The following is a 25,545-nucleotide window of genomic DNA, read 5'->3' as shown; positions in this document are numbered from 1 at the left end:
TGCAGTTTGATTGATTGATTGCATCCCCCCCACCCACCCCCATCCCAGCTGTCTATAAGAAGAACCTTTTCTGGATTGACTAGAATCTAATTACACATTAAAATGTATTTATCATTTATTTATTTTATTATTTTGGCAGCTTCCATCCTCCATAGTATGTGTGTAGTAAGTGCGCATGAATGTCTTTTGTTATTGATAGTAGCAGCATTATCCAAGAATGAACTGTAGTGTTTTATGTATAATGTATGACGTGTAATACTGCGACCAAAATAAAATTACTTCATACTTTACATAACACAGCTGTGTTCAGACATTGAAATACTGAATATTTTGCTGTCATTTGGGGCATATAAATACTTTTTAGTGATTCGTTGGTACTGAGTGATTCAGTACCATTCAGTGATTGGTACTTTTTTTTCAGTGTCTCCTTTCTCCTTTTATATTCCTAAAAGATCAATATATGCAATAGAGAGGATTAACACTGATGTAATGTATGAATGACATGTTATAATACTTTTATTTATGCACCACAATAACTACTACCTTACTCTTTCCCTTTTTTTGACTAAACATGTTTTCAGTCCATTTGTTTAATAGTGGAATGGTGTTATTAATCCTCCAGCAATTTAGCCATGTTTATATTAATCAGACAGATTAATTAGGCTCTTAGCTTCATTCAATAAATTCTGTTTTCTGGAGTATCGACTGAAAGACATCAATTTAAAGTCATGGTACGCATTCTGAAAAAGCTGCATTAAATAACAGTAACAGATGGAAGTGAAGTAAACAGTGCAGAAAATGGGCAGCACTCAGTGAATGTCATGTTGGGGGAAACAAGATTCTTGAAACATGTTCCCTCTGCACAATTGCAATGTTATCAGGTGCCTGAAGGCTCAGCAGGTTATGTGTGTTGGGTATGAGAATCCTCTGAGAATACACTTGTTGTCAATCAAAGTGTCTTTATGGCTTTGAACTCTTTGTGGTTGCAGTAAAGAATAAGATGTAAGGATTCAAAATCTAAAGAGTAACGTACAGTACCTCTAGTACAATGCATCCTTATACCTAAACAACATTGGTTGAAGGTTGATATCCAAAGACTCCCAAAATACCACATATGATGTTGAATTTACTGCCACACGGTGGCGGTTTGATTATGTAACCATAATCATGTTACCGTTCTATTTCACGTAAGAGGTGCAGTTTTAAACACTTAGTTAACTGAACTAATTTAAGCAACAAAATACTTATGCTGCGTTCCGGGCAACCCGTAACCCGTGTTTTAACAACCTTCTATGTGTGAAAGTGCCCTGGAACGGCAGTCAAACTTGTTACTTTATAACCGTGAACTCGTACCAGATCGTTGTACTCCTAGAAAGTTTTTGACGTCGCACACCCATAAACAACAATGGCGTCCCCTGTTGATGCAGGGGATTAATATTGAGAAATAAAAATAAATAGACATAAATAGGCAACGCAAAGTGATTCCCCACATTGTAATCAAAACAATACACATACGATTGTGTACTACTACAGGTTATTTTTATTAAATGAAACCCAAAATATGTTGCAGACTAAAAACTGCGACATATTTTTATGTAGCTGCTAGCTAACGCCAGGTAGAAGGGTTGTCGTGACTTTGCCTGGAATGCTGCCAAGTCGTGAGTCGCTACCAAGTTGTGACTGACTTGAAGTCGAAACTTACGAGCTAAAAATTGCGTCTGGAACGCAGCATTACCCCTATTTTACACCTGGTGTGTCTGCGAGAAATCTCTCCCAAGTGCTATCAGCCGCGCTGCGGCGCATCCCAGAAGCGTGCATGAATCGGCTAGCTGCGCCGCTAAAGATACACGCCAGGTCTTTTTTCACGTGAGCTGTTCAAACAGCAGGGTAAGAAGTGATACAGCGAGAGTATCCAGTCAGTTTACCAAAAGACTCCCCCCAATATCGTTTATGTCTCCCCTACAACACCACAGACGACGAAAATGTATTTGTTTGTTCATCTCACTTCAATTTTATTGCTGCAAAATGGGAATGTCGAGCAGACAAACTGATCACTAAATAATAGATTGAAATTTGGCGTCTTGTCTATCACTACAGTACTGCCACAGAGCATATCGCGATACTATGCTGTATCGACTTTTTCCCCCAACACCTTTAAATGACTATGTTTAATGTGAAAGCTTGTACTTCTAACAACAGCCTGAAGTCTGTCTGTTTAAAAAAAAAGTAAATGTATGTATCATTTGAGCATATCTATAAGAGACAAAGATTAGATTCCTCTGCGGTTAGATGAGACAATATTCAGGTTGTAATATTGTTATTTAGTCACCTTATTAAGTTATTAAGTGTCACCTTTCTATTATTCACATAACCTCACCAGTTCAACATTGCAAATATTGGATGACTGTGTCAAAATTATGAAGATTATTATTATTAATTTTGTACCTGATTTGTACATTTGATTTTGGAAAAAAGGGGAAGGCCTATGAAATTCATAGATTCTGCATTAACTTTTCATTTACATTAAACATTACATAAGTTCAAGAAAGTAAAAGACAATAGCAATCAAACGTGTCTGACAGGCGGAAGAAGCAGAATGAGGGAAATAAAACACCTCGCTGTCACCTTCTATCCTTCCTCTCTCTTATTGCTTTTCTCTCTGAACATAACAGCACCCTCTCTTGAGTTTCTATCATTCCTGCTCTGCTCTTCTCAGCCACTTTCTGTTCACCTATCACAAACTGTACACACAACCCTAGCCTATATCTGCAATCTGCAGCTCCAGTATGAGGAGTTTCTTGCAGAATGTGGCTTGTACATCCACAAAGAGCATTATTTTAAGCTCCAACGATGCATTCTGGGACTCAGTACAAAAATGTGGTTTGTGTTTTAGTTAATACAACATTTCCTGGAAATTAAATATAAAAATAACAATAGCAACAACAGGCATACATCTTAATGTAGTTTTCCTTAGAGAAACCTTTACTCTCATTTCATTATTCAGAAGCTGGATACTATAAAGGATGGAGGCTGCCAAAATAATAATAATACATTTTAATATGCCATTTAAGAAAGAAAATAACAAAAATATCATTTAGGTTCAAACAAAAATCAATTAATTGATGCCTACATTTATTTTTAATAATATCTGAGGTTGATAATTTATTTATTTATCCATTTTGATTATTTTTAATTAAAGGTCAAATTAATTAAAATATTAACAAAAATATAAACTGATACAACATTTTCTTTCAATTAACACTTGTTGGATATATATTTTCATTTCAAGACTTGGTTTTGTGTAGATATGCAAAATAACTTTAATTTCCACTGACGGCCCCTTTATCTCCAGCATCCTGTTTTCACAGGAAATACAGCAAATTAAGGAGGCAAGATGTTACATGAGGTCTTGGGTGGTCAGGGGATTTATGTAATAAATACACATCACTGATGACAACAATTATCTTATCATCTCAGAAATGTATTGGCATCATTTAAGGCAGGAGGAAAGATGTCATCCAGATGGCTTCTCTCTCTCTCTCTCTCTCTCTCTCTCTCTCTCAAACAAATACAAGGAGCTGTGCTTCCCTCAAGGACACACACAGCCACACAACCATTTAGAGCACTTCCGTAACCCAATAGTGTCAGACAAATTGAGTCAGGAGATCAGCTGATTGCCAAAACGAAATTAGTCACAGTCTATGTGTGTGTGTGTGTGTGTGTGTGTGTGTGTGTGTGTGTGTGTGTGTGTATGTGTGTGTGTGTGTGTGAGCATGCAAAAAACATCTTTACTGTAATCATCCCAAATTACTAAGTATGTTTCACGCTCAATGATGTTTATGTGTGTGCGTCCATGGGTGAGTGCTTATGTGTGTGCACGTGTACGTGTCCTACCGTCTTGGAACAGTGGACATATCGTGCCAGGCTGATAATCAGGTCATGTGTGATAGGGTCAACCAGGTTTCTGAAGCTGGCGTAGCGGTACAACACGTCATCCAGAGACGTTGACTCCATGCCCAGGTCCTACATACACAGAAAAACATTGAATAAGACCATCATATTCTCATTATTGCAATTGTACATACAGTACTTATATACGCAACACACCTACAAGGCAATCTATTTACATACCAGATAGGGTTGGGCGGTAATACGTTGGTACGTTATTTGTTGTGGCTAGATGTAGATAGTAGTCAAGCAAGTGAAAAGAACACAAGGTGAGTCCGAGATAATGTTGTTAAGATGGGGTATTTATTGTTCACCCCAAATATGACCGACGAGGCAAAAATAGTGTTACCAAAATTAACTTAATTAAGGAAAGCAAAAAAAGAAATTGACAATGACATTGTTTCCCACTGTCTGACTGTCTGCATCCTGATGAGGGAAAATGAACATGTGTCACATCTCAAGCACCATCGAAGCCTATGAATCATTAACCTGTTGGCAGAGTTTCACACATCAACATTGGTCAAATCTTAAAAAGTCAACATGAATGACAACTCTGATTAAAATTAATAGACAGAAACAGGAGAGGATTGTACATTTTGAGAAGCTGTTCATAGAGCCTTGATCGTAAATGTAAAGTTTGATTGTGGTAGTAATGGAAAGGTCATGGTTCCCCATGGTAGCATGATATTGCTCATTTCATGGAATTTGGAATTAAAAATCCTGACATTCAGTACTCGCTCACGCAGTGTGCAAATTGGAAAGGTTTAATTTTATGTGGGGAATGAATGTGGTCAGTAAAAGTCTTGGTAATCTGCTCAAGATACTGACATTTCTAATTCTAATTGTATTTGGATACTTTGGCAACATTGTTATTGAAACTTTCACCCTAATAAAGCCCCCTTTAAATTTAAAATAAAAGAGAGGGGACGAGAGATGCTTGTTCTCCTGCAGAAAGGTATGACTCACTGTAGTTTCCATGCTCCCCAATGTTTTGCGTAGGAGGGGCGGTAAATAATGACAGGCGCTTTGACTTAAAACACACACACACACACACACACACACACACACACACACACACACACACACACACACACACACACACACACACACACACACACACACACACACACACACACACACACACACACACACACACACACACACACACACACACACACACACACACACACACAAAATCAGCTGCTGTATTTTCAGATGAGTAACATTAATAGCAGCATAGCAGGTGGGAGAAAGCTATGATTGGTGCATCAACAGGTGTATGTTATGATATGATACACAGACACACACAGTTTCCAGTTGAGATTGCATAATCACACGAGATGCATTGTGGGTGCATCATCTTTTATAGTTTGTCCATGATGCTTGGATGGTGAATGGTGGATTTTGGATGATGAATACAGACAACTGAGAAAAGTTTTTTTCTATCAGCTGCAGTTTCTGCTGTGCGGCTCAAGTGCAACTACATGAGGGAATGTATTTGTTCTTTCAGTTTATCTTAAATTGAATGCCTTCTGATACATTCTCTCAATACCAATCATCTGTGTGTGTTTTTGTTTGTTTGTTTTATTTGGATCTCAGCATAAACTAAAAGCTATTCTTCCTGGGGTCCTACAATCTATTCTCTAACAATACTATTTATGACATTTAATTACACACACACACAGACATACATTTGAAAATACAAATGTGTGTGTGTGTGTGTGTGTGTGTGTGTGTGTGTGTGACTAACATTCCGAATTACCAGTCGCAGCAGTTCTCACCTTTCAATCAAAAAGTTAATATCTGTTAACGGTAAAGATTGTGGAACAAATTAAAGAAATTACAAACAATGCAGAAATGCCATTCACTCTCCAACCATCACTGCATTACTAACAGTAGCCCCTCTTCAAATATTAATGACGAAGACAACATAAAAACGCACTACTTTGATGAACTTGAAGGGGATTAAGTGTTGAGTACACACACACACACACACACACACACACACACACACACACACTTTATGCAATGAGGAAAAGAGTGTGTGCTTTTCTTTCATTAGGAAGTACCACCCACACTAATTAGTGCCGTCCAGCAGTAGCATCAAAGCGTTGGTCTGAACCCGGCTGAACACGGACAAAGACGTAGCTTGAAGTGCAGGCTCTTGGGTAAATCAGAGGAAATGGCAACCAGGGCAGAAGGACCCATATATGAAGCTGATATTGATCGAAGTTGAAGATCACTACTGACCCAACAGTGCCATCCATCTCTGGTTATTGATATTAATATTCTCATATTATAGGTCTGTGCAGTGAAACTGGTGTCGTTGATTATTCTGGCGACTTCGAAATTTTCTCAGGTTGACATTTAGATATGTCATAGGATGAAAAGCACAAGTGTGATTACAAGCCTAACTATTCCTATAAGAGTTTGATCTATACCGTGGCCTTTGAGGGAGCCCACTTTTTTTTCCACTAGTGGGGGGGGGGGGGGGGGGGGGGGGGGGGGGGGGGGGGGGGGCATTGTTCATTTGCGACTTACAAAGATACATAACAACAAACCATTCATTCAAAATGAATTTCAAGGACTTTGCATGGCAGTTAGTGGCCTCCGTTTATATATTTTTTTACGACTCTTTGCGTTACCATGTACTAAACATGAGTTGAATTTGCACTGCCGCGCCGCCACAACTTGATGCTCATGACAAGAGTAGAATGTATAGTTATATTTATTGAAATGAAATAGGTTTAAATTGACATCATGCATGAATGAATATAAGCCCACATCTTATTAAGGGGGAGCCGAGCTCCCCCAGCTCCCCCGTAGTTTTTACCCTAACTATAAACGATGGCTGCATTCTATTTGGCTGTTCCAGGTCCAGGTTCCTGGTATTGTGCACACTACACACTGACATAGGTCACTGCGACACAGTGAAGGAATGAGCCCATCATTAATGTTATTAGTTCCACCTGTTGCTTTCCTAATATGATTATATGAATGAAAAGGATCTGTAGTGTCTCCCCCCCTGGCCCTGCCATTCACAAAGGGCTCATACACTGAGATGTCATCATGGGGGAAAAAAGCTTTAAACTTTTGTAAATATTAATTTAAAATGTCATTATATAAAGTGCAAAAATGGACCTTGTGTGCTGTTCAAGGCATCCTTCTGTCGCTAACTGTGGTTTAATTAAAATAAACAGAATTACATGAATTAGGAATTGAGAATTACTTAGCAAAATGTCAAACTCTTTCTTTCATTAGCTAAAAATCAAGAAAAATGTTGATATTTACAACTTGGAATTAAGACTAGGAAGCTTTTTTAAACCTGGTGGTGGCAAATGTATTTTTTTTGTGGCAAATTTGTGCTAGCCATGGGACTACATCAAGGACATGGTACTGACATTTTGGCTGTAGTTGGAACATCTTATCAAAGTTCAATTCAATTTATTTTAAAGTCTCACCATCGTAGTAGGTGACAGCATACAAAACCTGGCACAAAAATGAATGCACTGTATCTCTGTAGGAAAACTGCACTTGAAAGAACTTAAATTAGCTGGTGATGGAACAGACTGTACAGACAGCAGGCAGCACTTGCACCACAGTGATTCAAAGTGCAGCCAAAACAAAGCTGAATCAATCAAACAGCACCATGTTGAGACGCTGCCCTTTAAGTGCTGATAAGACCAAAGAAAAAGAAGGATGTTCAATTAACAGTACAATGTATGTACTATATAAAATCTGAATCATGATTTTTAGCTAAGAATTGATATCATGATTCTCTGCCACAATGTTTTTCTCGCAAAGTGTAATGTTTATTGCTCACATGAACCATGCCAAAACAAGACAAATTGGCAGTAACAAACATAGATTTTTTTTGGCACCTATAGCACATTACGCATCACCACAAGCCTGTACACATAGAGGCTTCAATGAGGAGAAGGGAGCGTTTTGAAGGTCCCATGGCATGAAAATTTCACTTTATGAGGTTTTATTAACATTCGTTCCCCCAGCCTGCCTAAGGTCCCCCAGTGGCTAGAAATGGCAATAGGTGTAAACCGAGCCCTGGGTATCCTGCTCTGCCTTTGAGAAAATGAAAGCTCAGATGGACCGATCTGGAATCTTGCCTCTTATGAGGTGATAAGGGTCAAGGTTACCTCCTCTTTCTCTGCTCTGCCCGCCCAGAGAATTTGGTCCACCCATGAGAGAGAGAGACATTATGGCTTTCAAACGAGCAAAGTGGCAGTTGGTCAAGGCCACACACCCCCCTCCACCTTGCCACATCCTCTCTCCTCCTCAAAAGCTACAGACTCAGAAATGGCACATTCTAAGGAAAGATCATTGTGGGACTGACTCTAGTGGCTGTAAATCTACACCAAGGCTGAATTTTGGGAAAGAGTCTTCAGATATGGTATTAGGGGACCACTAAGGCCTAGATAAAAGAGACTTCAGATACAGTATTAGGGGACCACTAAGGCCTAGATAAAAGAGACGTCAGATACAGTATTAGGGGACCACTAAGGCCTAGATAAAAGAGACTTCAGATACAGTATTAGGGGACCACTAAGGTCTATATAAAAGAGACTTCAGATACAGTATTAGGGACTACTAAGGCCTATGTAAAAGTATCCAAAGAGCACCATGTCATGGACCTTTAAAACCTATTTGATACAGTTTGTTTAAAACTCAAAGAAAAAAGTAGCATTCGCGATGCAGTTGGCTCGTCAAAATTAATTGAAAGTCAAAGTCATTAAAAAAATAATAAAAGTATAATAATAAAGCTTTTAAGATAATAAATCAAAGTTATTTAAAAATTAAATCATGAACAGGATATCAAGACCGCAATTGTATAATGATTAATTGTATGATCATATTATGAACACTGAATCCTTGCAATAGTGTTTTTGAAGTTGAAAACAGCTGGCCAAAGATAATGGGCAAAAATAACAATGGGACGCAAATAAAAAACTCATGCAAAATGATTATATTCTGTTGACCCTATCCTCATCATGGCTTGCAGCTTCAGTCTTAAAATATGAATGGCGACCACAACACAACATTAGCCGCTCATTATCTGACAAAACACTAGTCACATACCGTAAGATGTGTTAGCAATCCCACACACTGTTTACCACAACATAGAGACTGCAAAGGGAACCACTGAGGACACATTTAGAGCCTGTGGAGGTTTCCACTGACACTGTTGGTTGTAGTTTAGCGATCAGCTTTGAGGCAGCGCAGGTGGAAGTGGTGAAGAAATGCTAGCTTGGGTGTCAACTTAATTGAATGGTGGTGAATAAGAAGGCACGCTCCTTATTAGCTCCTAACAGAGCCCACTGCTTGATTAATCAATGTCTATTTAGTTCGAGCCCTCTGGCCATCGCCATGGTTTCATGGCAACATGGAGGGAAACCTGGTAACCAGCGAAGAGTAACTCTCCTCATAAACAAGCTCTCTCCTCTCTTTTTCTTCTGAGTATCTTCTAATGTCTATCAAATCACTTACCACTGCTCCCTCTCTTTTTCATCATCAGTGTCTGTCTCAGTTAAACCCTCATGGTGTTTTTCCCCCCTCACTGCTTTCCTCAGTAATTGCCTTTATCCAATTTATCGTGTGATCTGTCCATCGTGTATTGTTCTACCAGAGCATAAAACCCCCCCCAGGATATGAAGCCAAATTTGACTGATGGTTATGTCACTGGAGCTCTTCCAATCATTAAAACCTGTTGTTTTTCCTTCAATTTGAAATATAGTGTCTCTCGAAATCATTAACTTTGACCCAGTTAGAATGCATTGTGCTTGGGGACGTTTCCCATGTGGACTGGTGTTTACACACACAAACCTTAAACTTTCTGTTGTTGCTACATCACAAGCAACACTATTTGGTGCTTAAGCAACAGTGTAAATTGAATCATATGAAGAATGGACGCACTGATGAGATACGGAATCATCTTAACTTTGTAAATTGTGTACAAGTCTCTTAATGACAGGATGATGTGTCCCCTAAGTGCTGATAGAGGCTTGATAGGTTACCACAAATCTCCCAGCAGCTCTATCTGGTGCCATAATGGAGGTCCAATTTGAGAGTGTCTGTTTGCAAATAATGCCTTAATATGTTACAATGAAGCCGGATGAATTAAAGATACCGGAAGCTGACTATTTAAGCGTCTTTCTTCAGATGAGCTACCAGTGGAATAAAACTGATATTAAAAAGGGGAACACCGCCCAGTTTAAGCTTCTCTCTCTCAAAGTCAAAAACCAGAGAAGTAAGTCCCAAATTTGTGATGTCATCAAGTACAAAGTCTGGAGCTGCTGCATAGACATAAAATGGGAAACTGATTTTGTTTGTTTTCTTAATTTATTAGGGCCCGAGCACCGATTTTGCCAGGGGCAAAGGTCCTATTGAATTCCAAAGGATTATTTTTCTTATTATTTTATTGTATTGCTGTGAACCCCATTATAAGGTGCTAGGGCTACTCAAAAAATGTATTCAATTTTATTTTATTTATAGTATCAAATCATAACAACAGCCATCTCAAGACACTTGATAGATAGAGTAGGTCTAGACCACACTCTATACACACAGTTGATACACATGTCAGACTTGGTGAAAATGGAGATCTGACATGGGTCTCAGGCTTGGGCATTATTATTTACTATTTCCAGGGGTTGTACTTTAACAAACTCCTCCTATAGATTCAATTTAATATATGAAGTCAAAGCTGACTGACAGCTGAAGGGCAGCTAACATTAACATAAGCTGTCTACAGATTATGTTAATTTTAGAAGATGTTAGAAGCTGGCGCTGTTAGAAAAAAAGAACAAACTAATTAATGGAAGATAACGTAGGCATTTTTTTTACCATTCTAATTATATTTGACTACCAGAATTCATTCCAACAGCCCTATTATCTATGGAGCAGTTACACAATTTATATTTGATGACATCACAAATTTGAATTGTATCACTATAGTTTTGGGATTTAGAAGATTTTTTAATGTCTACTAATATTTTGGACTGTCTCAGACCATAGGATTACCATGAATGAATATTGAAAATTGGCGTAGTTCCCCTTTAAGTGCAGTATCTTATTCTGTCAATTGGGAAATTTCTATCTAAACGGGCAATCGCATGTAAAAAAAAAAAACATGATCAAACAAGTCATCTTGTTTTTTTATCCCAATTATACTACTGGTATATGTTGATGGGTAACACACCTCAGTACTCAGTATTAAACAAAATGTAACCATAGCACTGAAAACTGGCTCAAATTTCTGATGACATGAGGGCTTTATGGAAAAACAAGTGTATTTGTAAAACTATGGTATCAAAAAGTAGATATTTTGCTATAGCTGCTAAACCTCAGAATCAGTGCTTACTGGGAATAACTCTATGATCACAATGCTGTGTTGTTCTGCCTTCACAGTCAGGCTGTGATTCTCCTCCTCCCATCATAGCTTAATAGAGCCGTGTCAGAGATGGTTAAGGATGGAGAGGTGTCCTTCGTCTGTTCGTCTTGCTTAGCTCCTCCGTTTGCCAATGATTCAAGGATAAACAATCTGATTGGGTTTGATTGGAACACTGTATCAGTAACAGAGGAGCTGATGGAAATCTCCAAAGCCCAAACAATAAACTATAAAAGCTGTGTCTGTAGATGCGGGAGACTCCCTGTGGTTGAGTCATAGGGAGATAAACAGTGAGCAGCATATGGATTGTGTGCAGGGCTGTCTACAGGGATGAGAGCGTATAAATTGGTTTCTCCCTTCACTACCTATTCTACTCTCTCTGCATTTGCAAGATAAACATATATTACTCCTTTTACACTCAGATCCTTCCTTTCTTTCAAGCTCTACGAATCCTTTAATTCAGCTGGTGGCATTTCCGTGATCTTGCTTCTATTTTGTTTCTAACCACAACAGGTTATTTCAGTCTGCTGCTGGGCTTTACCTTCTCTTTGTGGCAACAGCAAGGGCAGCCAGTCAGCCAGTCAGTCAGCCAAGTGCTGCAAAAATGTCTTGAAAGACGTAGTGAGGCTATACATCATTGCAATCTCCACACTGTACCAGTGCAGCAGATAACAGGTCCAACAGCCTGCCAGCCAGCCAGCCAACCAGCCAGGGGGTGCATGTTCAGTCATACAGGCAGAGAGGCAAACAATTCATAAGCAATGTGTGCAGTCAATCTGAATTAGTTTAGTCAGCGTGTTAACAGTCAGTCTGAGCCTGGCATCTGTTCCAGCATCAGTGATGACATCAAATGACATGTATACACAGAAATAAATGAATAGAGGCAGGAAAAGAAAGAATGCAATGAGGGATATTGTGGTCTTGTACTAGAAATGTGAACTTGTGACCCCTGGGCTTTACTTACTCTTCAACATACATTCATACACACACACACACACACACACACAACCACACATAGAGCTGCTACCTGTCGGAGTGTCTTGAGCATCTCTGTGGCCTCGTCCTGCTTGCCCTGCTTGGCCATCAGCATCATCTCCTGGATCATGCCGATGCGGCGCTGGTAGGGCGGCGGCGTCCCACCACGGTTCAGCCGGTCCCCTGACTTCACCATGAGGGAAGCCAAGATGTCACCCCGCTCCTTGGTGGGCGTTCGTTTCCAGCTGTGCTGAGGGCTGGCTCCTCCGGGTTCCTGGCCTTTGGTCTGCTTGGCACCCATGGTCCTGTTTTAATGTGAACTGTGATAACTACAAGACCGGTCCCACCAAGCAGTGATGCAGAAGCCAGTCTGATGAATGTTTGAGATTCTTTGCTAATCACAATGTCTGCAGCTGATCACATCTTTCTAAAAGCCTGCAGTTTGGGGGTGATATGTGAAGCTTGCACTGTAAGCAATACAATTCCAAACTCCTCATGGAAAAAATGTCATTATCACGCAGTTACACAGAGGAGGGAATTGCCCAACAGCATAGAAATTAATACTCCAAAAAAACTGAAGAAGTTGAACCACTCGTTCTTAGCTTCTGAGAACTTGCTCATCCCAGAGGGTGAAGCTCAGCTCGGAGGATGCTGCCTGCGGCATTCGACCGGAAAACACGGACACAGCAAAGTCAGGATGCTGTATACCGTGCAGATCGTGGCCCGCAGCAGCCTCCTATCCCAAACACAACTTCACATCTCCAAAATATTGACCTTCGACAACGACGTAATTTTCTTCGTCCCCTCTGCAGTTATCCTCTAAAACAGAGCTCATAAGAGGAAACGAATCGGAGGAGGTTGTGCACGAAGCAGGGCATGGCAATATTTACGTCTCACCACTGACTGTCTGCCCCGTCCTTCCTCCACCGCTGGAAGTCATGAATACGTTAAAACAAACCCCGCATTCGTCCTTCTCCAAGGTTGATTCTCTCTATCCGCTCCGGAGCAGGAAGCAGACGCGTCTGCGTCTCCGTCCACAGGCCGTGTAGAGGCTGCAGCTCCGCGGCTTCACAGGAGAAGAGAGAGACTGAGGTGTCCCCTGGCTGGGACTGAATTATTTATTACACCCTCTGTTCAACTGGAAGAGAGCGCGCAGCGAGTGCACGTGAGCACAAGTCCAGGAGAGAGGGAGGGCAGTGCGGGAGCAGCACGAGCCTTTAAGTTTGCAGTTTCTTAGACACGACACTTGGTATTTTCTGGGAAGGCGAACGTGTCGGTTTGATGTTGCTCCTTTCCACACATGTATACATCTGGTCACTATGACTCATACGTTTTAAAAACCCGTGTGGTCTTCAAGAAAAGCCAGCATATCTGGTTGTCAAAGTAGCCCATTATTATTAAAAAACTTCAATATTGACTAATTGGTTTATGTTGCTGGCTAGCTATATTGTTGCTGATGGTCACATAACCACGAGGCTACAACCCGGCCTTAACAGCTCTCATTCAAATAGGCGCTGCACTACTGTGCAATCTAGTCATTTATAAATGGCCTGGACTCTTTGTACTCAACAATTTCTTTTAAACAGGGAGATTTTCCTGTCGAGTTTGGTTATTTGCAACGAAGAAACAAGACACACTGTGAGACTTATCTATTCATTTCCGTAACTAACATGAATTAGGATAAAGTAATGGATAGATTAGTAGTTTTACCTGATCAAGTGAAAGTGAACATTTAGTATCATTTCCAGTTACATTGAAACATTTATGGACGAGTCCATTTTTTCTAATGAGATACACTTGAGTTATGTCCATGTAGTCAGCATTCAATAGAGTGAATGTGCACTGACCTCTGGTGGTGATGGTTTGGAATTTAATAAACTATAAACGTGACGCACACACACATACTCTTTCCATAAGCTAATACTACCATTATAGGAGCAAGTTTGAGACCGACAGCTAGTTAATAATGAATAGAAATCACACACAAGACACGTCAAGAGGTCTTTTTCAAAAGGTATTATTTGTTTTTGCCGTTAATTACATGTCTATTTACAGTAGTATTTCATCACTTCTTCAGAAACACTTATGAAAACAAATGTTATTTTATTTTTGCATTTTACTAGGCTTGTAACTTTTCTTTTCACAGAGCTTGCAAAGTCAGCCTCAAATAACAACATCCAGCATGTGTGTACAGGATAAAGAGTTCATTCTGATTTTTAGCAGAGAGCAGAGAATTACACACACACAATCATCTTAGCCCCAACAATGGCTGCCAAGGACTTTAATTGCTTTATTGTGGACTGCATTTATTATTCAAAACTAACTAAGACCCAACTCACATTATTTTTTGGGCTGTCGACACATACAGTTCACTGCACATGAAGAGTATTTAGGCCCACTGGACATTATTTGATCTTTATTACCATTAAATCACAGTGGATGGAATTACAAGTTAATGAAGCACTGATCAAGAAATTAAGAATTTAATTGTCAAAGGGGAACCAGATCTCTTAAAAAAAATGCAATTACAAATTATTTGATGGTGTAAGTATTCACTCCCTTTAGTGTCAAACCTAAAATTATAACTGGAGCAGCTAACTGGTTTTATAAGTCACACTACCCTTTGAATGGAGATCCGTAAGTAGTCAAGATGTTGGTAAGTGCTTTTACGGTTAAATAAATCTCAATCTGCAAGGTTTGTTGGCTGTTTTTTTTTCTATTTCCTGGCAGTAATGGCATCATGAAGACAAAACTACTCTCCACACAAATCTATAAAAGGTTTATCAAAAATTACCACTCAGAGGAAGGATACAAGAGCATTTCTGAGACAGTGAGCTGAGTCAGTCACACAGAAAGTAACAAATATGGCACAGCTATAATCTGCATAGGGTAAGCCATCCTCAAAATCTGCATTTCCCATGTGAGAAGGGCGCTGAGGGAGACCGCCAGGGGACCTGAGACTGTATACCAAGATGTCCAAAGCTAATGCACCTTTCTACAGACTGCATTAGGCTATAACTGCTGCCAAATGTGTTATCTAATATATGACACAAAGGTGAATATGAAAAATATTGTTTTGTATATTTTTACTGAGAATTATTTGCAGAGATTCTATTTCATTTTGACATTAAAGAGTCTTTGATCAGTGTCAAACAGACCCTAATTATATCCACTGTGCTTCAATGTTGTAAAACACTAACTTCAGCACAATAACTGGCCCAGATTTCAATCGGATTTCCCTCTCGTAAGTGCCCCACAGAGGTCTGACCTAAGAAAACTGTAAAGATTATAATTAAAACATGACAGTAAAATTGGGTCCAGGATCAAAGTCATGCGTCATGTTTTCAGAAATTCAAAACAATAATATCAAGGAGATTCTAACATGTGGTTTAACTGTTGTCTTACATGTTAACTTGAGGTATCCAACTGAGGCCTCAGTATGAAGCTCAGCTGGAGTTGTTGCTCTTTTCATGACAGCAGAGCTCAGCGGGAAATTCTTCCACTTTAAAAACAACCTGCTCAATATTTCAGCTATTGAAAGCACAACATGTCCAGCTCAGCTTGGCAACATTGACTCTCCTCCCTAACTCCCAATGGTCTTCCACTTGACTGTGCAAGTCTCCTCAAACACAACATGGAGGGCTAGTCTTATGCTCAAGGCTGAGGCAATGTTACAGGGGAAAGTGACTGATCGCATTTAAAATGTGTAGCCAGCGGGGGGCGCTTTGTCATCTTTGTTGCTCTCCAGGGAGAAAGGAGGAATGCGGACATCAAAGTGGGAGCCATCAGTCCTTTCGATACGAAAGGTCCCCCTAAACACAAATAATAGAAAGAGTTTAGTATTGTATATTGTATGTGTAATTTGTTGAGCCTTTGGAGGATGTACTAAAGAACATGTAGCAGTGTTGTGAGCTGTGTAACAGTAAACTCACCACATATGACCACTGGGGGCTTGTAGAGACACATGGCTGCTGTACTGAAAGGCTGGCTGTTCTTTAGACAACACAGGCTCCTGTGACACCACACAAAGACAAGAACCATGTGACAAGGTTACACAAAATGTGTTTCAAGGTGCACTAATAAGGATACTGTATATAATGTAATTTGTGTATATGGTAGGCTATATATGTAGAGCTACACAAGTCATGTCCACAACGCATCTGAGCTATAAACTACTGCCGTATCCTTAATCCAGACTACATACTGTACGTATGTAGTATGTTCACACAGGAATACTGGATATTCAAAACCAGACAGAATGCATAGTAAATACAGTTGATTGCTTAGTGTGCGTTGATGAACGGACACCGTCTCAAGATGGTCAAGATCTTTGATACTGTGTGACCAGTGTGTGGTGTACTAACCCTGCCTACGACTCCTCGTCCTCGGACCGTCTCCAGGGTTCCTGACAGGCTGAAGATCCTCCAGTGCCTCTCTCTCAGCTGAACCACCTCGTTGCCCATGTTTTCCAGACGGATGCAGTACCGCCACTGCAGAAAGACAACACACACAACCATGTTAAACTGAGTCTGCTGGCACAAGCAAGGCTAATAGTCACTAGGAAATATACCAGTGCCTAGCTTGTAGCTGGTGTTAATTTTCCCACAGTGACTGTCCTTGTGGACCACTCAACGTGATGTTTCCCACAGATAAGAAAAATCTGATTCTCACCCAATAAACGTGGGAGTTCTGGGCCTCCTGAGAAAAAGAAAGAATTTCCATTAGCATTTCCAGAACAACCAAAACAGAAAAAGGCCACGAGAAGCCCGAAGGCCAGGGTCTTGCTTGGCAGACCCAAAATGACATCTATGCAACGTAGACCAGCTTCAAACTGGTGTGGCTACAGGCTGGGTTTAAAGAATAATTTTAGAAACCGCTCCATATGTCTGAAGTTTTATGCGTTTTTATGCATGCAAGAGTTGTGCTTGTCATTTATACCCTCATGCCCATGTAGAAGGGGATGACAGTGACTCGGATGTTCTCGGTGGTCTCTCGGTGGACATCTGAGAGCTCCAACCAAGGGTGGTTCTTCTCCTGCCACGCCTTCAGGGTGTCTCTGGCTGTAAACGGAGGAGCTGCAGAGGACAAAGCACACAAATATTTACTGAAAACCTTGTTTTCTGTTACTTTGACAATGAACTTACATCAACTACATGGACAATCTACATGTCATCTTCACAGAGAAAGATGTGTTTCTGACTGATTTTCATGACTTATTATTTATGACCTATAAAACCAGGGTTTTTCCTGCATATAGGAATTTTTGGCAGCCCAAAAGACCACCAGTGCTAAGATAATAAGAACTGAGAAAAAAAAAAAAAATCTTCTCTAAGTGTGTTTATCACCCAACAACTGTTGAACAAGCAGAACATAAACTTGACTAGGAGCACTTATCTCAGTTTCACCGGTTGTACTGGACTGTAGATGATTTTGATGGTAGTATTTTTTATTTTCTCAATTGTTAAAACATATGTCCGGAAACGTGCTCCATTTTCTGAAAACAAACATCTTCAAGCACTATTTCCAGAACCTCTGATTCCTCTTCAAAATGAAACGTTTTCCTCAAAACTGTTTTACTTGTGTTCAAAATCATAAACAAAGTGATCAAACTCATACACACTAAGCAGTCAGTAAACAATACATCAAAAAATAGAAAACACATTGTTCAAAACATAGTTCTCAGGGAAAAGAAAATTTGTAACCTCAAAAAAAAATTTCATATTTTTCTGTCATTGTCTTTTGATGAACGAAAACATGTTCTATCATAGTAGTTTAAAATTGATCAGAAATTACTACTCTGCTTTGCTCATTGCAATTTTTTGTTCTTCCCCCTCCTTCTACCTCTAGGTTTACAGAACTGTAACCTGCATCTCACACTTGTCCTTTGTCTCTGTGATACCACTCAAAATCTATTGAGCAGTCAGTAGGCCTACTGTCTTCTCACATCGTTTCTTCTTTCCATTCTCAGACTTCCTCCTTCCCACCTTCAACAACCTGTCGCGCCCTCGGTTTACATTGGGTGTGTGTATCATTTGAAACAAGTGAAATCCAGTTTGAGTGGTTGGGTTCAATCAATGACATGTGTTCTCTATTTGTATTTGATTTTTTCCACTTGTGTTTACCAGTGGATGACATATGCATTAGAGTGCAGAATGTGTTTTGAGAGTGTGTTTAGAGTTTTGCTGAAAAGTCTAAGTGAGATCTGCAAAAATAACTGAGAACTTTCTTTAGCCAATGGGTTTTTAGTGTTTTAGCAATTGAGAAAAACTGTAATTGGGGCTTCATTTACTCAAGCATAATAGGCCTTTTGTTTATCAAATTGTCAGAAAAAAACAGGCAAATGCATATAGATTTCTGGAAAATAAGGTAAGACTGACTCATTGCCTTTACTGTACGCAAACCAAGCATGCTTGCTGTTGTGCATAGTCCCCTCTCAGGCACTGTAAAAGGTTTGTGTGCAAAATGATGTTGAAAGCTGAAGGACACTGTAGAAGAGTGTTTACATTTGGCAGGGTTGAACAAGAGGAAGCGCTCAAACAGCTCATGCTGGATGGGAATCTGCTCTGCAGAGTTATAGGGCAGGATGTCTTCATGGCTCACATAGTCCAGACCTGGAGGAAAGAAACAGACACACGGTTACTTGGGCATGAGACAGAACAATTACGACCACCTCAAATGTTTAATACTGTGGGAGCTGAAAGGGTGACTAGGATCAAACTCAGCTCTGCTGATCTCAGGTCAAACAATCCTGGAGTGGAATGAGGTGCTATGTTGTAAACTGGAAGTATCTTCTATCTTTTTTTCATTCATCAGAAATCGTTAGAAATGGGATACACAGGGTCTAACAATGATATTATGTGGCCAATATGTCAGTAGATCAAGATGGCGGCGCAAAACACCGTGGCATTTTCTTTTATTTCTAACTCTTGACTTTTCTTTGTGTTTTTCCATGGCCGAACACAAGTATAGCCGTCAGTTTATGCTGGACATTGCCAGCCTACTAACATTACCCGATAGACTGAGACACAAGCTCCAGGAACTCAGAGACGACATGATTTCAATTGCTCTGGATGTCTGGCAGATATTGCAGAATGAAGTCTCGCGTCCATACCTGGGATGGCATACAGGGCTCTGCTGTCATCATGGTTGGCCAGAAACGTCACTGCCTCTGTCTGGGATCTCTGGGACTGTAAAAGAAAACAGAAACCAACAGTCACACAACTGCTGCTTCAGACACTAAGAGGTGGCTTTGGCTCCCTAATACCAAAGTTTATAATCGTAAACAAAAACAAACAAAAACTAGGTGGGGGAAAAAATTGTTAACCTAAATAAAATAAAAACGAGGCATTATGACAAAAGATAACTAAATTAAAGCTGTAATTTCTGTTTGCAAAGCTAAAATAATTGAGTAAATGTCCTTAGTTTTTGTCTTTGTCCACGTCTTACATAGAGCAAATAACGTTATATCATTCCGACCATGACATTTCCCGTAGACATGTATAGTTTCCGACTGGGAACCCAGAAATTCTGACATTCCATGCCAAAATGAACACAACATGCCCGTCCCCTCGCTTTGCATCATGGCGGTTCCGAAAGTCAGAAGAAAGCCGCAGAGTCCTACTTGATTCTGACTGTCAGATAAAAGCAAGTGCCTTGCAGTGTAAGGTAGTAAAATAAGTGGGCAATTTATTACAGGGAAAAATCCCACAAATTTCAAAGTAGCCTACATTTGAGAAACAAACACAAGCAGGCTAACCTAGCTTACCTTAGGTATAGGAGAACGCCAAGCCTCTTTTCCCCAAAACAGACGCTAACCCCGGTAACGATACGGGCATGGATGTATGGATACGTAGGGCCAGCAGCATGACGGAGACAACCGCAGGACAGAGAACACTACAGGCGGGCTTTCATTGGGGACCTGATAGCTGGTTAGTAAATACGCAGGAACACCAAAAGTGTGGGGGGGGGGGGATGTGGGTTAATATGTGGATTAATACTGGGGTGTCTACACAACCGAGTCGATTGACTTAAAAAAGTTCCCCACTTTACCCAAACCAAAATTAAAAACACCTGATGTGTGTCTTCTTTAGTCTGTTGGCTATTGAGGTTATGTTACTCCTAAACACGTCACACATTCTGCACTGACTGCGGCGTCTTGTGTGGACTGTTACATATCTGTGCTCATCATCACATGTACGTTATGTACTGCTGTGAATTGTTGAATACATTGTGAATACATATTTCTAAAATTGTATCATGTTTTTGTTGAGTTATTATTACACAGTACTTTTTCTGACCTTTTTTGAATAATCCATTTTCCAAAAAAAAAGAGACTAAAACCAGTAAAAAATAAACTAAAACTAAGCATTTTCAAAAAATAAAAACTAAACTAGCAAACCCACCTTAAAAACTAGTTAAAACTAAACTGAATTTGAAAACAAAAAGTCAAAATTGTCGGTGACGGCAATCTCACTCTTCAATTCAATCAGACAGGAAATTGAATGTCTACAGCAGGCCAGGCTCACGAACAATCGCCAGGCAGATAGCCGCGGTAGTGCCCTTTATTTACTCTCTAATGACATTCAAATATACATTTTCATATTTGAACGCCTTTTTTATTACTGCTCAAATATATATTAAAATGTATAAACCCTAATATTGACTTACTATGTGAGGACAGTCCCTAGTGTCAATCAGGACTTGGTAGTAGGTGTGAGTCTTCCCCTTCACCTCCTTGGAACCGTGGGCTCCTGGAGGCTCAGGTTTGCTGAAAGAGGAAATTAAGAGACAAAAAGGATCTCAGATCTCAAGTCTTACCCACAAAATAAAGCCAACAAGGGTCTGCTTGGCGCAGTCTGCAGCCAGAGATGGAGGTTTACCTTTCAGCCATGGGAGGGGTGATGTCTCGGTCATAAAGTCGGGCATGCCAGGGAAACAAGACAATGCCTCTGTAGCCAAACACACTGTGGAGAAACAGCTGAAGGGACAACAACAAGCATATATTGGATGAGCTGCTGAGAGATTATATCTGCAGGTTTAATAAATCATGAATTAGATTGGATTACAGACAGTTGACAAGATCTGGCAAATGTGCCATCATAACAATACAAAGTTACTGATTTATCAAAACTTAACAGACCAGATAACGCAGGACAGAACCCTAATATTATAAAATAATTGTGTGTGTGCGTTTTGGTGACTGAAAGTGACTTACCTGTCCCGTTTCATATTTGCCGTGCTGCTTCACGGCCTCAAACACTCCCACTGTTTCCAAAATCTTCCCTTCAGGCCTGCTCCTGCCAAATACAGGCAACACCATTACACACTAGACGCTGTCTTGTGCGTGCATGTACACATTTTAGTTTGCAGCCTAATAGTGGCTGCAGATGTGTGTGTGTAAAAGCAACATATGATCACAAACTAACAGGTCTACAAAACATAAGGATGGAAAACAAAACATCCTATAACAACATCCGATATGGACAAACACAAACCGTGCATAAGTCCCTGAGGAGCCTCGACACAAAATCCCAGTTGTGAAGAGAAGAGGTTTCAGGATTTTCCATCCTATGGAGACTATATACATTTATCCCTACAGGGAAGGTTCTGATATCTCCCTTCAGCTTCTCTTATCCCTTTCAATTGTAATCTCAATCACAATTTTGAGAAGATTGAATAAAACACCTCGACTAGTCAGATGTCAACAAGGAATATCATTCGACCTAATCTCCAGGTCCTTGCCTGCAGCCGCTACAACACACCCACCCACACCCCCACAAGTCCACAACAAGACAACAGCTGGTCACTTCAAATAAATAACATGCATACTTCTGTTCTCCCTGCAAAGCTAATCTTCACAACAGAGATGTAGAGTGGGGATTAATGAGGTGGATATATGAACAGTGGGATTTAATATTATACAGTAGGGTGGCTTCAGGTTATTTTCTAATCATGGGCGTGTTGTGCAAGAATAATCATTGCATGCATTATGTCTGCTGCAGAATACATATCTGCTTTGTGAATCACGTGTCCCGTGTTCAGGACAATCAGTAACCAAAACGGAGAAATGTGCATTTCATGATTTTGGGCTTCTTGATTGCAACCCCTAGTTTTGCACTGATGCCCCAGAATACTGTTAGCTATCCGTCAATTTAGAGTGAGACCATATCTCCATACAGCCAATCATCAATCAAAACATTCGCAAAGCAGATTGAATATTTTCGATTGTGCATTTTTCCATTCATCCATGTTTTCTTGATCGCAATTGTCACCTTTACCGCCTTTATTGGCGCATCATAAGGTTTGCTGCTGCTGTCAAACAGCTGACTAGCGTAAAACTGAAGGGAGAAGAAGTATGCGCATGTGGATCCTGATGTGTGTGCACTGCATGATACGAAAAAAAAGGGGGCCCACTCACTGAAACATGGCTCCATGGGGGTAAAAACACTCACAGGATAAAAGCTGTTGGTCAAATCTTCATCGCTGCACGTATGTTTAATAATGTCGACAAAGATGTAACACATTTAACATTATAAAATCCTGAACACCAAGTTCTCTATGAGGATTGTAAACATGTTAGAGGAACATTGTTGGAAAGACAGCAGATATTTTCTGTCGCACAGCTTTGGTGTTGAGTGATAATGCCCGTTTCCTTCAAGAGCTTCCAATATTTCTTGAATGAATCATTATATCTACTGTGCATCTATTCATAAGATGTCAAGTAATGGCATTTTGCCATTACATGGTACCTGCTAGACTTGCCATTTTTGTTTTTCCATTATGAAAAAAGTCGCTGGTACCTGCTAACAGATACTTTTTCCCCTTTGCTGAGGTTCCAAGTGAGCTAAGGCGATACAAAAAGGTGACGTGTAAACCTGCAGACTACTGATTGGTCTGAGAGAATCATCACTATTTACTGCGTCATCACTGCTAGCAACAGACGGGGGTGTCCTGAACAAACCCACCGTGTTTAAATACAGTAGTTTAGCCAGCGGTGTTTCTTGTTGCTGCCTTCAGCTTCTTTTGAAACAATTTGTCTTCTGGCTGAGACAACAGCAACAAAAACACACCTTCAACATTCTATTTGTGTGTTGCATTAGGTCACAGCAGTTTCCAGCGGCGTCGCTATGACGACAAGCAACGCTCGCCTCACGCATGAGGTACTAAATCTGCAATAGAAAAAGGAGTACGGGGCCCCGCGGCCGAGCCAGTGCTAGCAGTAGGTAAGCAGCATAACACTGTGTGCCCCCCTGACCAGGGGCCGTGCACCACTCCATTTTTTTCAGCGGTGCATTGCCATTGTTTACCGTTTTCTTCTTCTAGTCCGTAGAGGTTGGTAGCCTTTCCTCAGTTGCAACACCTCTGTTCAGGAGAAAATTGCAACTAGTGTTGCGACCACCACGCGCAAGTTTGAATAGTTACGCACTCCCATGATGTCACACTGGGTGGGACTGGCGAGTATAGCGGACGCTTGAAGAAGAGTTACGAGTACTTTGTCTGACGCAAAAAATCTCAGAATTATGGAAATATGAACTTGATTGCATGAATAAAAATGACACCTTTGAAAAAATTCTGCAGTTTACTTGAACTTACCGGAAACATATTTGTTACTTAAGTTTTTTTGTACATCCTTAATAAGCCTTTTTTATTACTAAATTATATTCACGTCAAAATGATTTAATTATTATTCATTTCTCCAATAGAAAACACTACATTAGATATCAATAAATGAGGAAAACTCCCCAGGAGTGTACTGCTGTTTTCACTGCACTGTACATAATGTGCACACGGAGTGCATGGCCTTAGCTGCTCTTCAACACATTTTTAAAACAGGCTCTTCTTTTGTTGCTCCCTCTGCAACAATCTGAGACATGTCAATACACTGTGTGGCAGGAGATAATCAGATCTAAATATAGCCAACCTTGCAAAACCTGGAACGAGCCACAGCCAACAGCTAACCCTGGTCAACAACTAGCCCTGCCAATAAGCACAGGAACATTTCCCATTACTGTTTTCTTTCTGTACTGGAGTGGAGCCACTGAGCTGTCATCATGTCGGGGGAGAGATGGCAATGACAGTAGTAAGACAGGAAATATGATTACACAATGCAAAAGTTACATAAACCAAAGTGCGTGATACAAGCTGCTGAATTACTGCTGCTAACCCAATCACTGAGAGGACACTCACCCAACTTAACTTTCTCGCACAGTGGCCATATTTTACAAGTACACTCTGCCGCTCACTTTCTGTCTGATTCAACCAGTTTCCCATGATAATTAGAGAACTAAGTCTGTAAATTCCAATCATATGTCCAGGATGAGGGAAGCAAAAACTGCTTGGTAATGCTGTGAGAAGTAAGTTTCATTCATGAAACACCCGGAGTCAAAACTACATGGGTTAACATAAGTTAGACCAGCACATACGGGTAATTGGCTAAAACTCAAGGGATAGAAAACAGGCGATCCCATAGAAGTCAATGCAATTTGACGTGTGTTTGGATCATAATTTTGACAAATGTTTTTTTCTTGTGACCTTGCCTGAATTTGAGTGTTCACAATACCTTAATAAACTAAGGTTGATCTCTGTCATGTCCCCTCAGTCGTCCCCTGTATCAGTAGATCAATGACCCAACACGGTGGCCGCATACTGCTTACGTAGAAATTTGTAACTGATTAAGTCCCTATTGTTAGGCTGAGTGTTTTCTGTAAGTAATCAACCTGTTAATTAATGACCAACTGTTGGATCTATAGGCTGAGATTTAGTTGGAGACGACAGTCTGATGCTGCTAAAACTGTTAGCCGCCTCCCACTAAAGCAAACGTTAGCTATCCATCAGTATTAACTGTCACCAGCATCTTTTACCACTCTGACTGAGAATGAGGACGTATCTTATGAGCCTCATACATCAGTGTGAAAGTCTCGATTAACCCGCTACACAACAGCTTTTTCAGTGTTTTCCTGTTTCTTTCTTGATGTGACAGCGCGATTCTTCCCTTTCATAGGGGAGCCTCGGCAATGCGGGTCTGGTCTATACCTACAGTAGCAAATCTCATCACTGCTAATGAGACAAGCATGCAGCATGCTTTTACCAAGATCTAAAAATTCTTGTGACTGGCTTTCTACGCGTTGTAGAGCCACGCAAGAAAATAAAACTTGTGTGGTTGCATGGTGCACGCACATAGTAAAAGGGGGGCAAAGGGGGGGGGGAGAGACACATGTAGA

General features: G+C 40.3%; 2 protein-coding genes across 3 annotated transcripts in view; both read right to left on the bottom strand.

Moving 5' to 3' along the window:
• The window catches only part of lrrc75a (leucine rich repeat containing 75A), a 38,816-nt gene extending 25,339 nt beyond the window's left edge, over positions 1 to 13,477 (bottom strand). Inside the window, exons 1-2 of the mRNA XM_032507025.1 lie at positions 12,378 to 13,477; positions 3,895 to 4,023 (exon numbers count right to left, since the gene is read on the bottom strand). Coding sequence (XP_032362916.1) covers positions 3,895 to 4,023; positions 12,378 to 12,626 — 378 coding nt within the window. The 5' untranslated portion in view covers positions 12,627 to 13,477. The remainder of the gene's footprint in view (positions 1 to 3,894; positions 4,024 to 12,377) is intronic.
• Positions 13,478 to 14,329: 852 nt separating this feature from the next.
• Positions 14,330 to 25,545, bottom strand: part of poldip2 (polymerase (DNA-directed), delta interacting protein 2) — a 14,677-nt gene continuing 3,461 nt past the window's right edge. Inside the window, exons 2-11 of one of the 2 annotated variants that reach the window (XM_032507028.1) lie at positions 21,540 to 21,621; positions 21,205 to 21,302; positions 20,993 to 21,092; positions 19,437 to 19,512; positions 18,829 to 18,936; positions 17,264 to 17,400; positions 16,997 to 17,023; positions 16,690 to 16,815; positions 16,258 to 16,337; positions 14,330 to 16,137 (exon numbers count right to left, since the gene is read on the bottom strand). In XM_032507028.1, the coding sequence (XP_032362919.1) occupies positions 16,023 to 16,137; positions 16,258 to 16,337; positions 16,690 to 16,815; positions 16,997 to 17,023; positions 17,264 to 17,400; positions 18,829 to 18,936; positions 19,437 to 19,512; positions 20,993 to 21,092; positions 21,205 to 21,302; positions 21,540 to 21,621 (949 nt within the window). In that variant the 3' untranslated portion in view covers positions 14,330 to 16,022. The remainder of the gene's footprint in view (positions 16,138 to 16,257; positions 16,338 to 16,689; positions 16,816 to 16,996; positions 17,024 to 17,263; positions 17,401 to 18,828; positions 18,937 to 19,436; positions 19,513 to 20,992; positions 21,093 to 21,204; positions 21,303 to 21,539; positions 21,622 to 25,545) is intronic. The other variant, XM_032507030.1, reaches the window with a different exon arrangement.

This window comes from Etheostoma spectabile, chromosome 3 (genome assembly GCF_008692095.1).
Source record: "Etheostoma spectabile isolate EspeVRDwgs_2016 chromosome 3, UIUC_Espe_1.0, whole genome shotgun sequence".
Taxonomy (NCBI): domain Eukaryota; kingdom Metazoa; phylum Chordata; class Actinopteri; order Perciformes; family Percidae; genus Etheostoma; species Etheostoma spectabile.
This window is presented reverse-complemented; position numbering and strand designations above follow the sequence as displayed.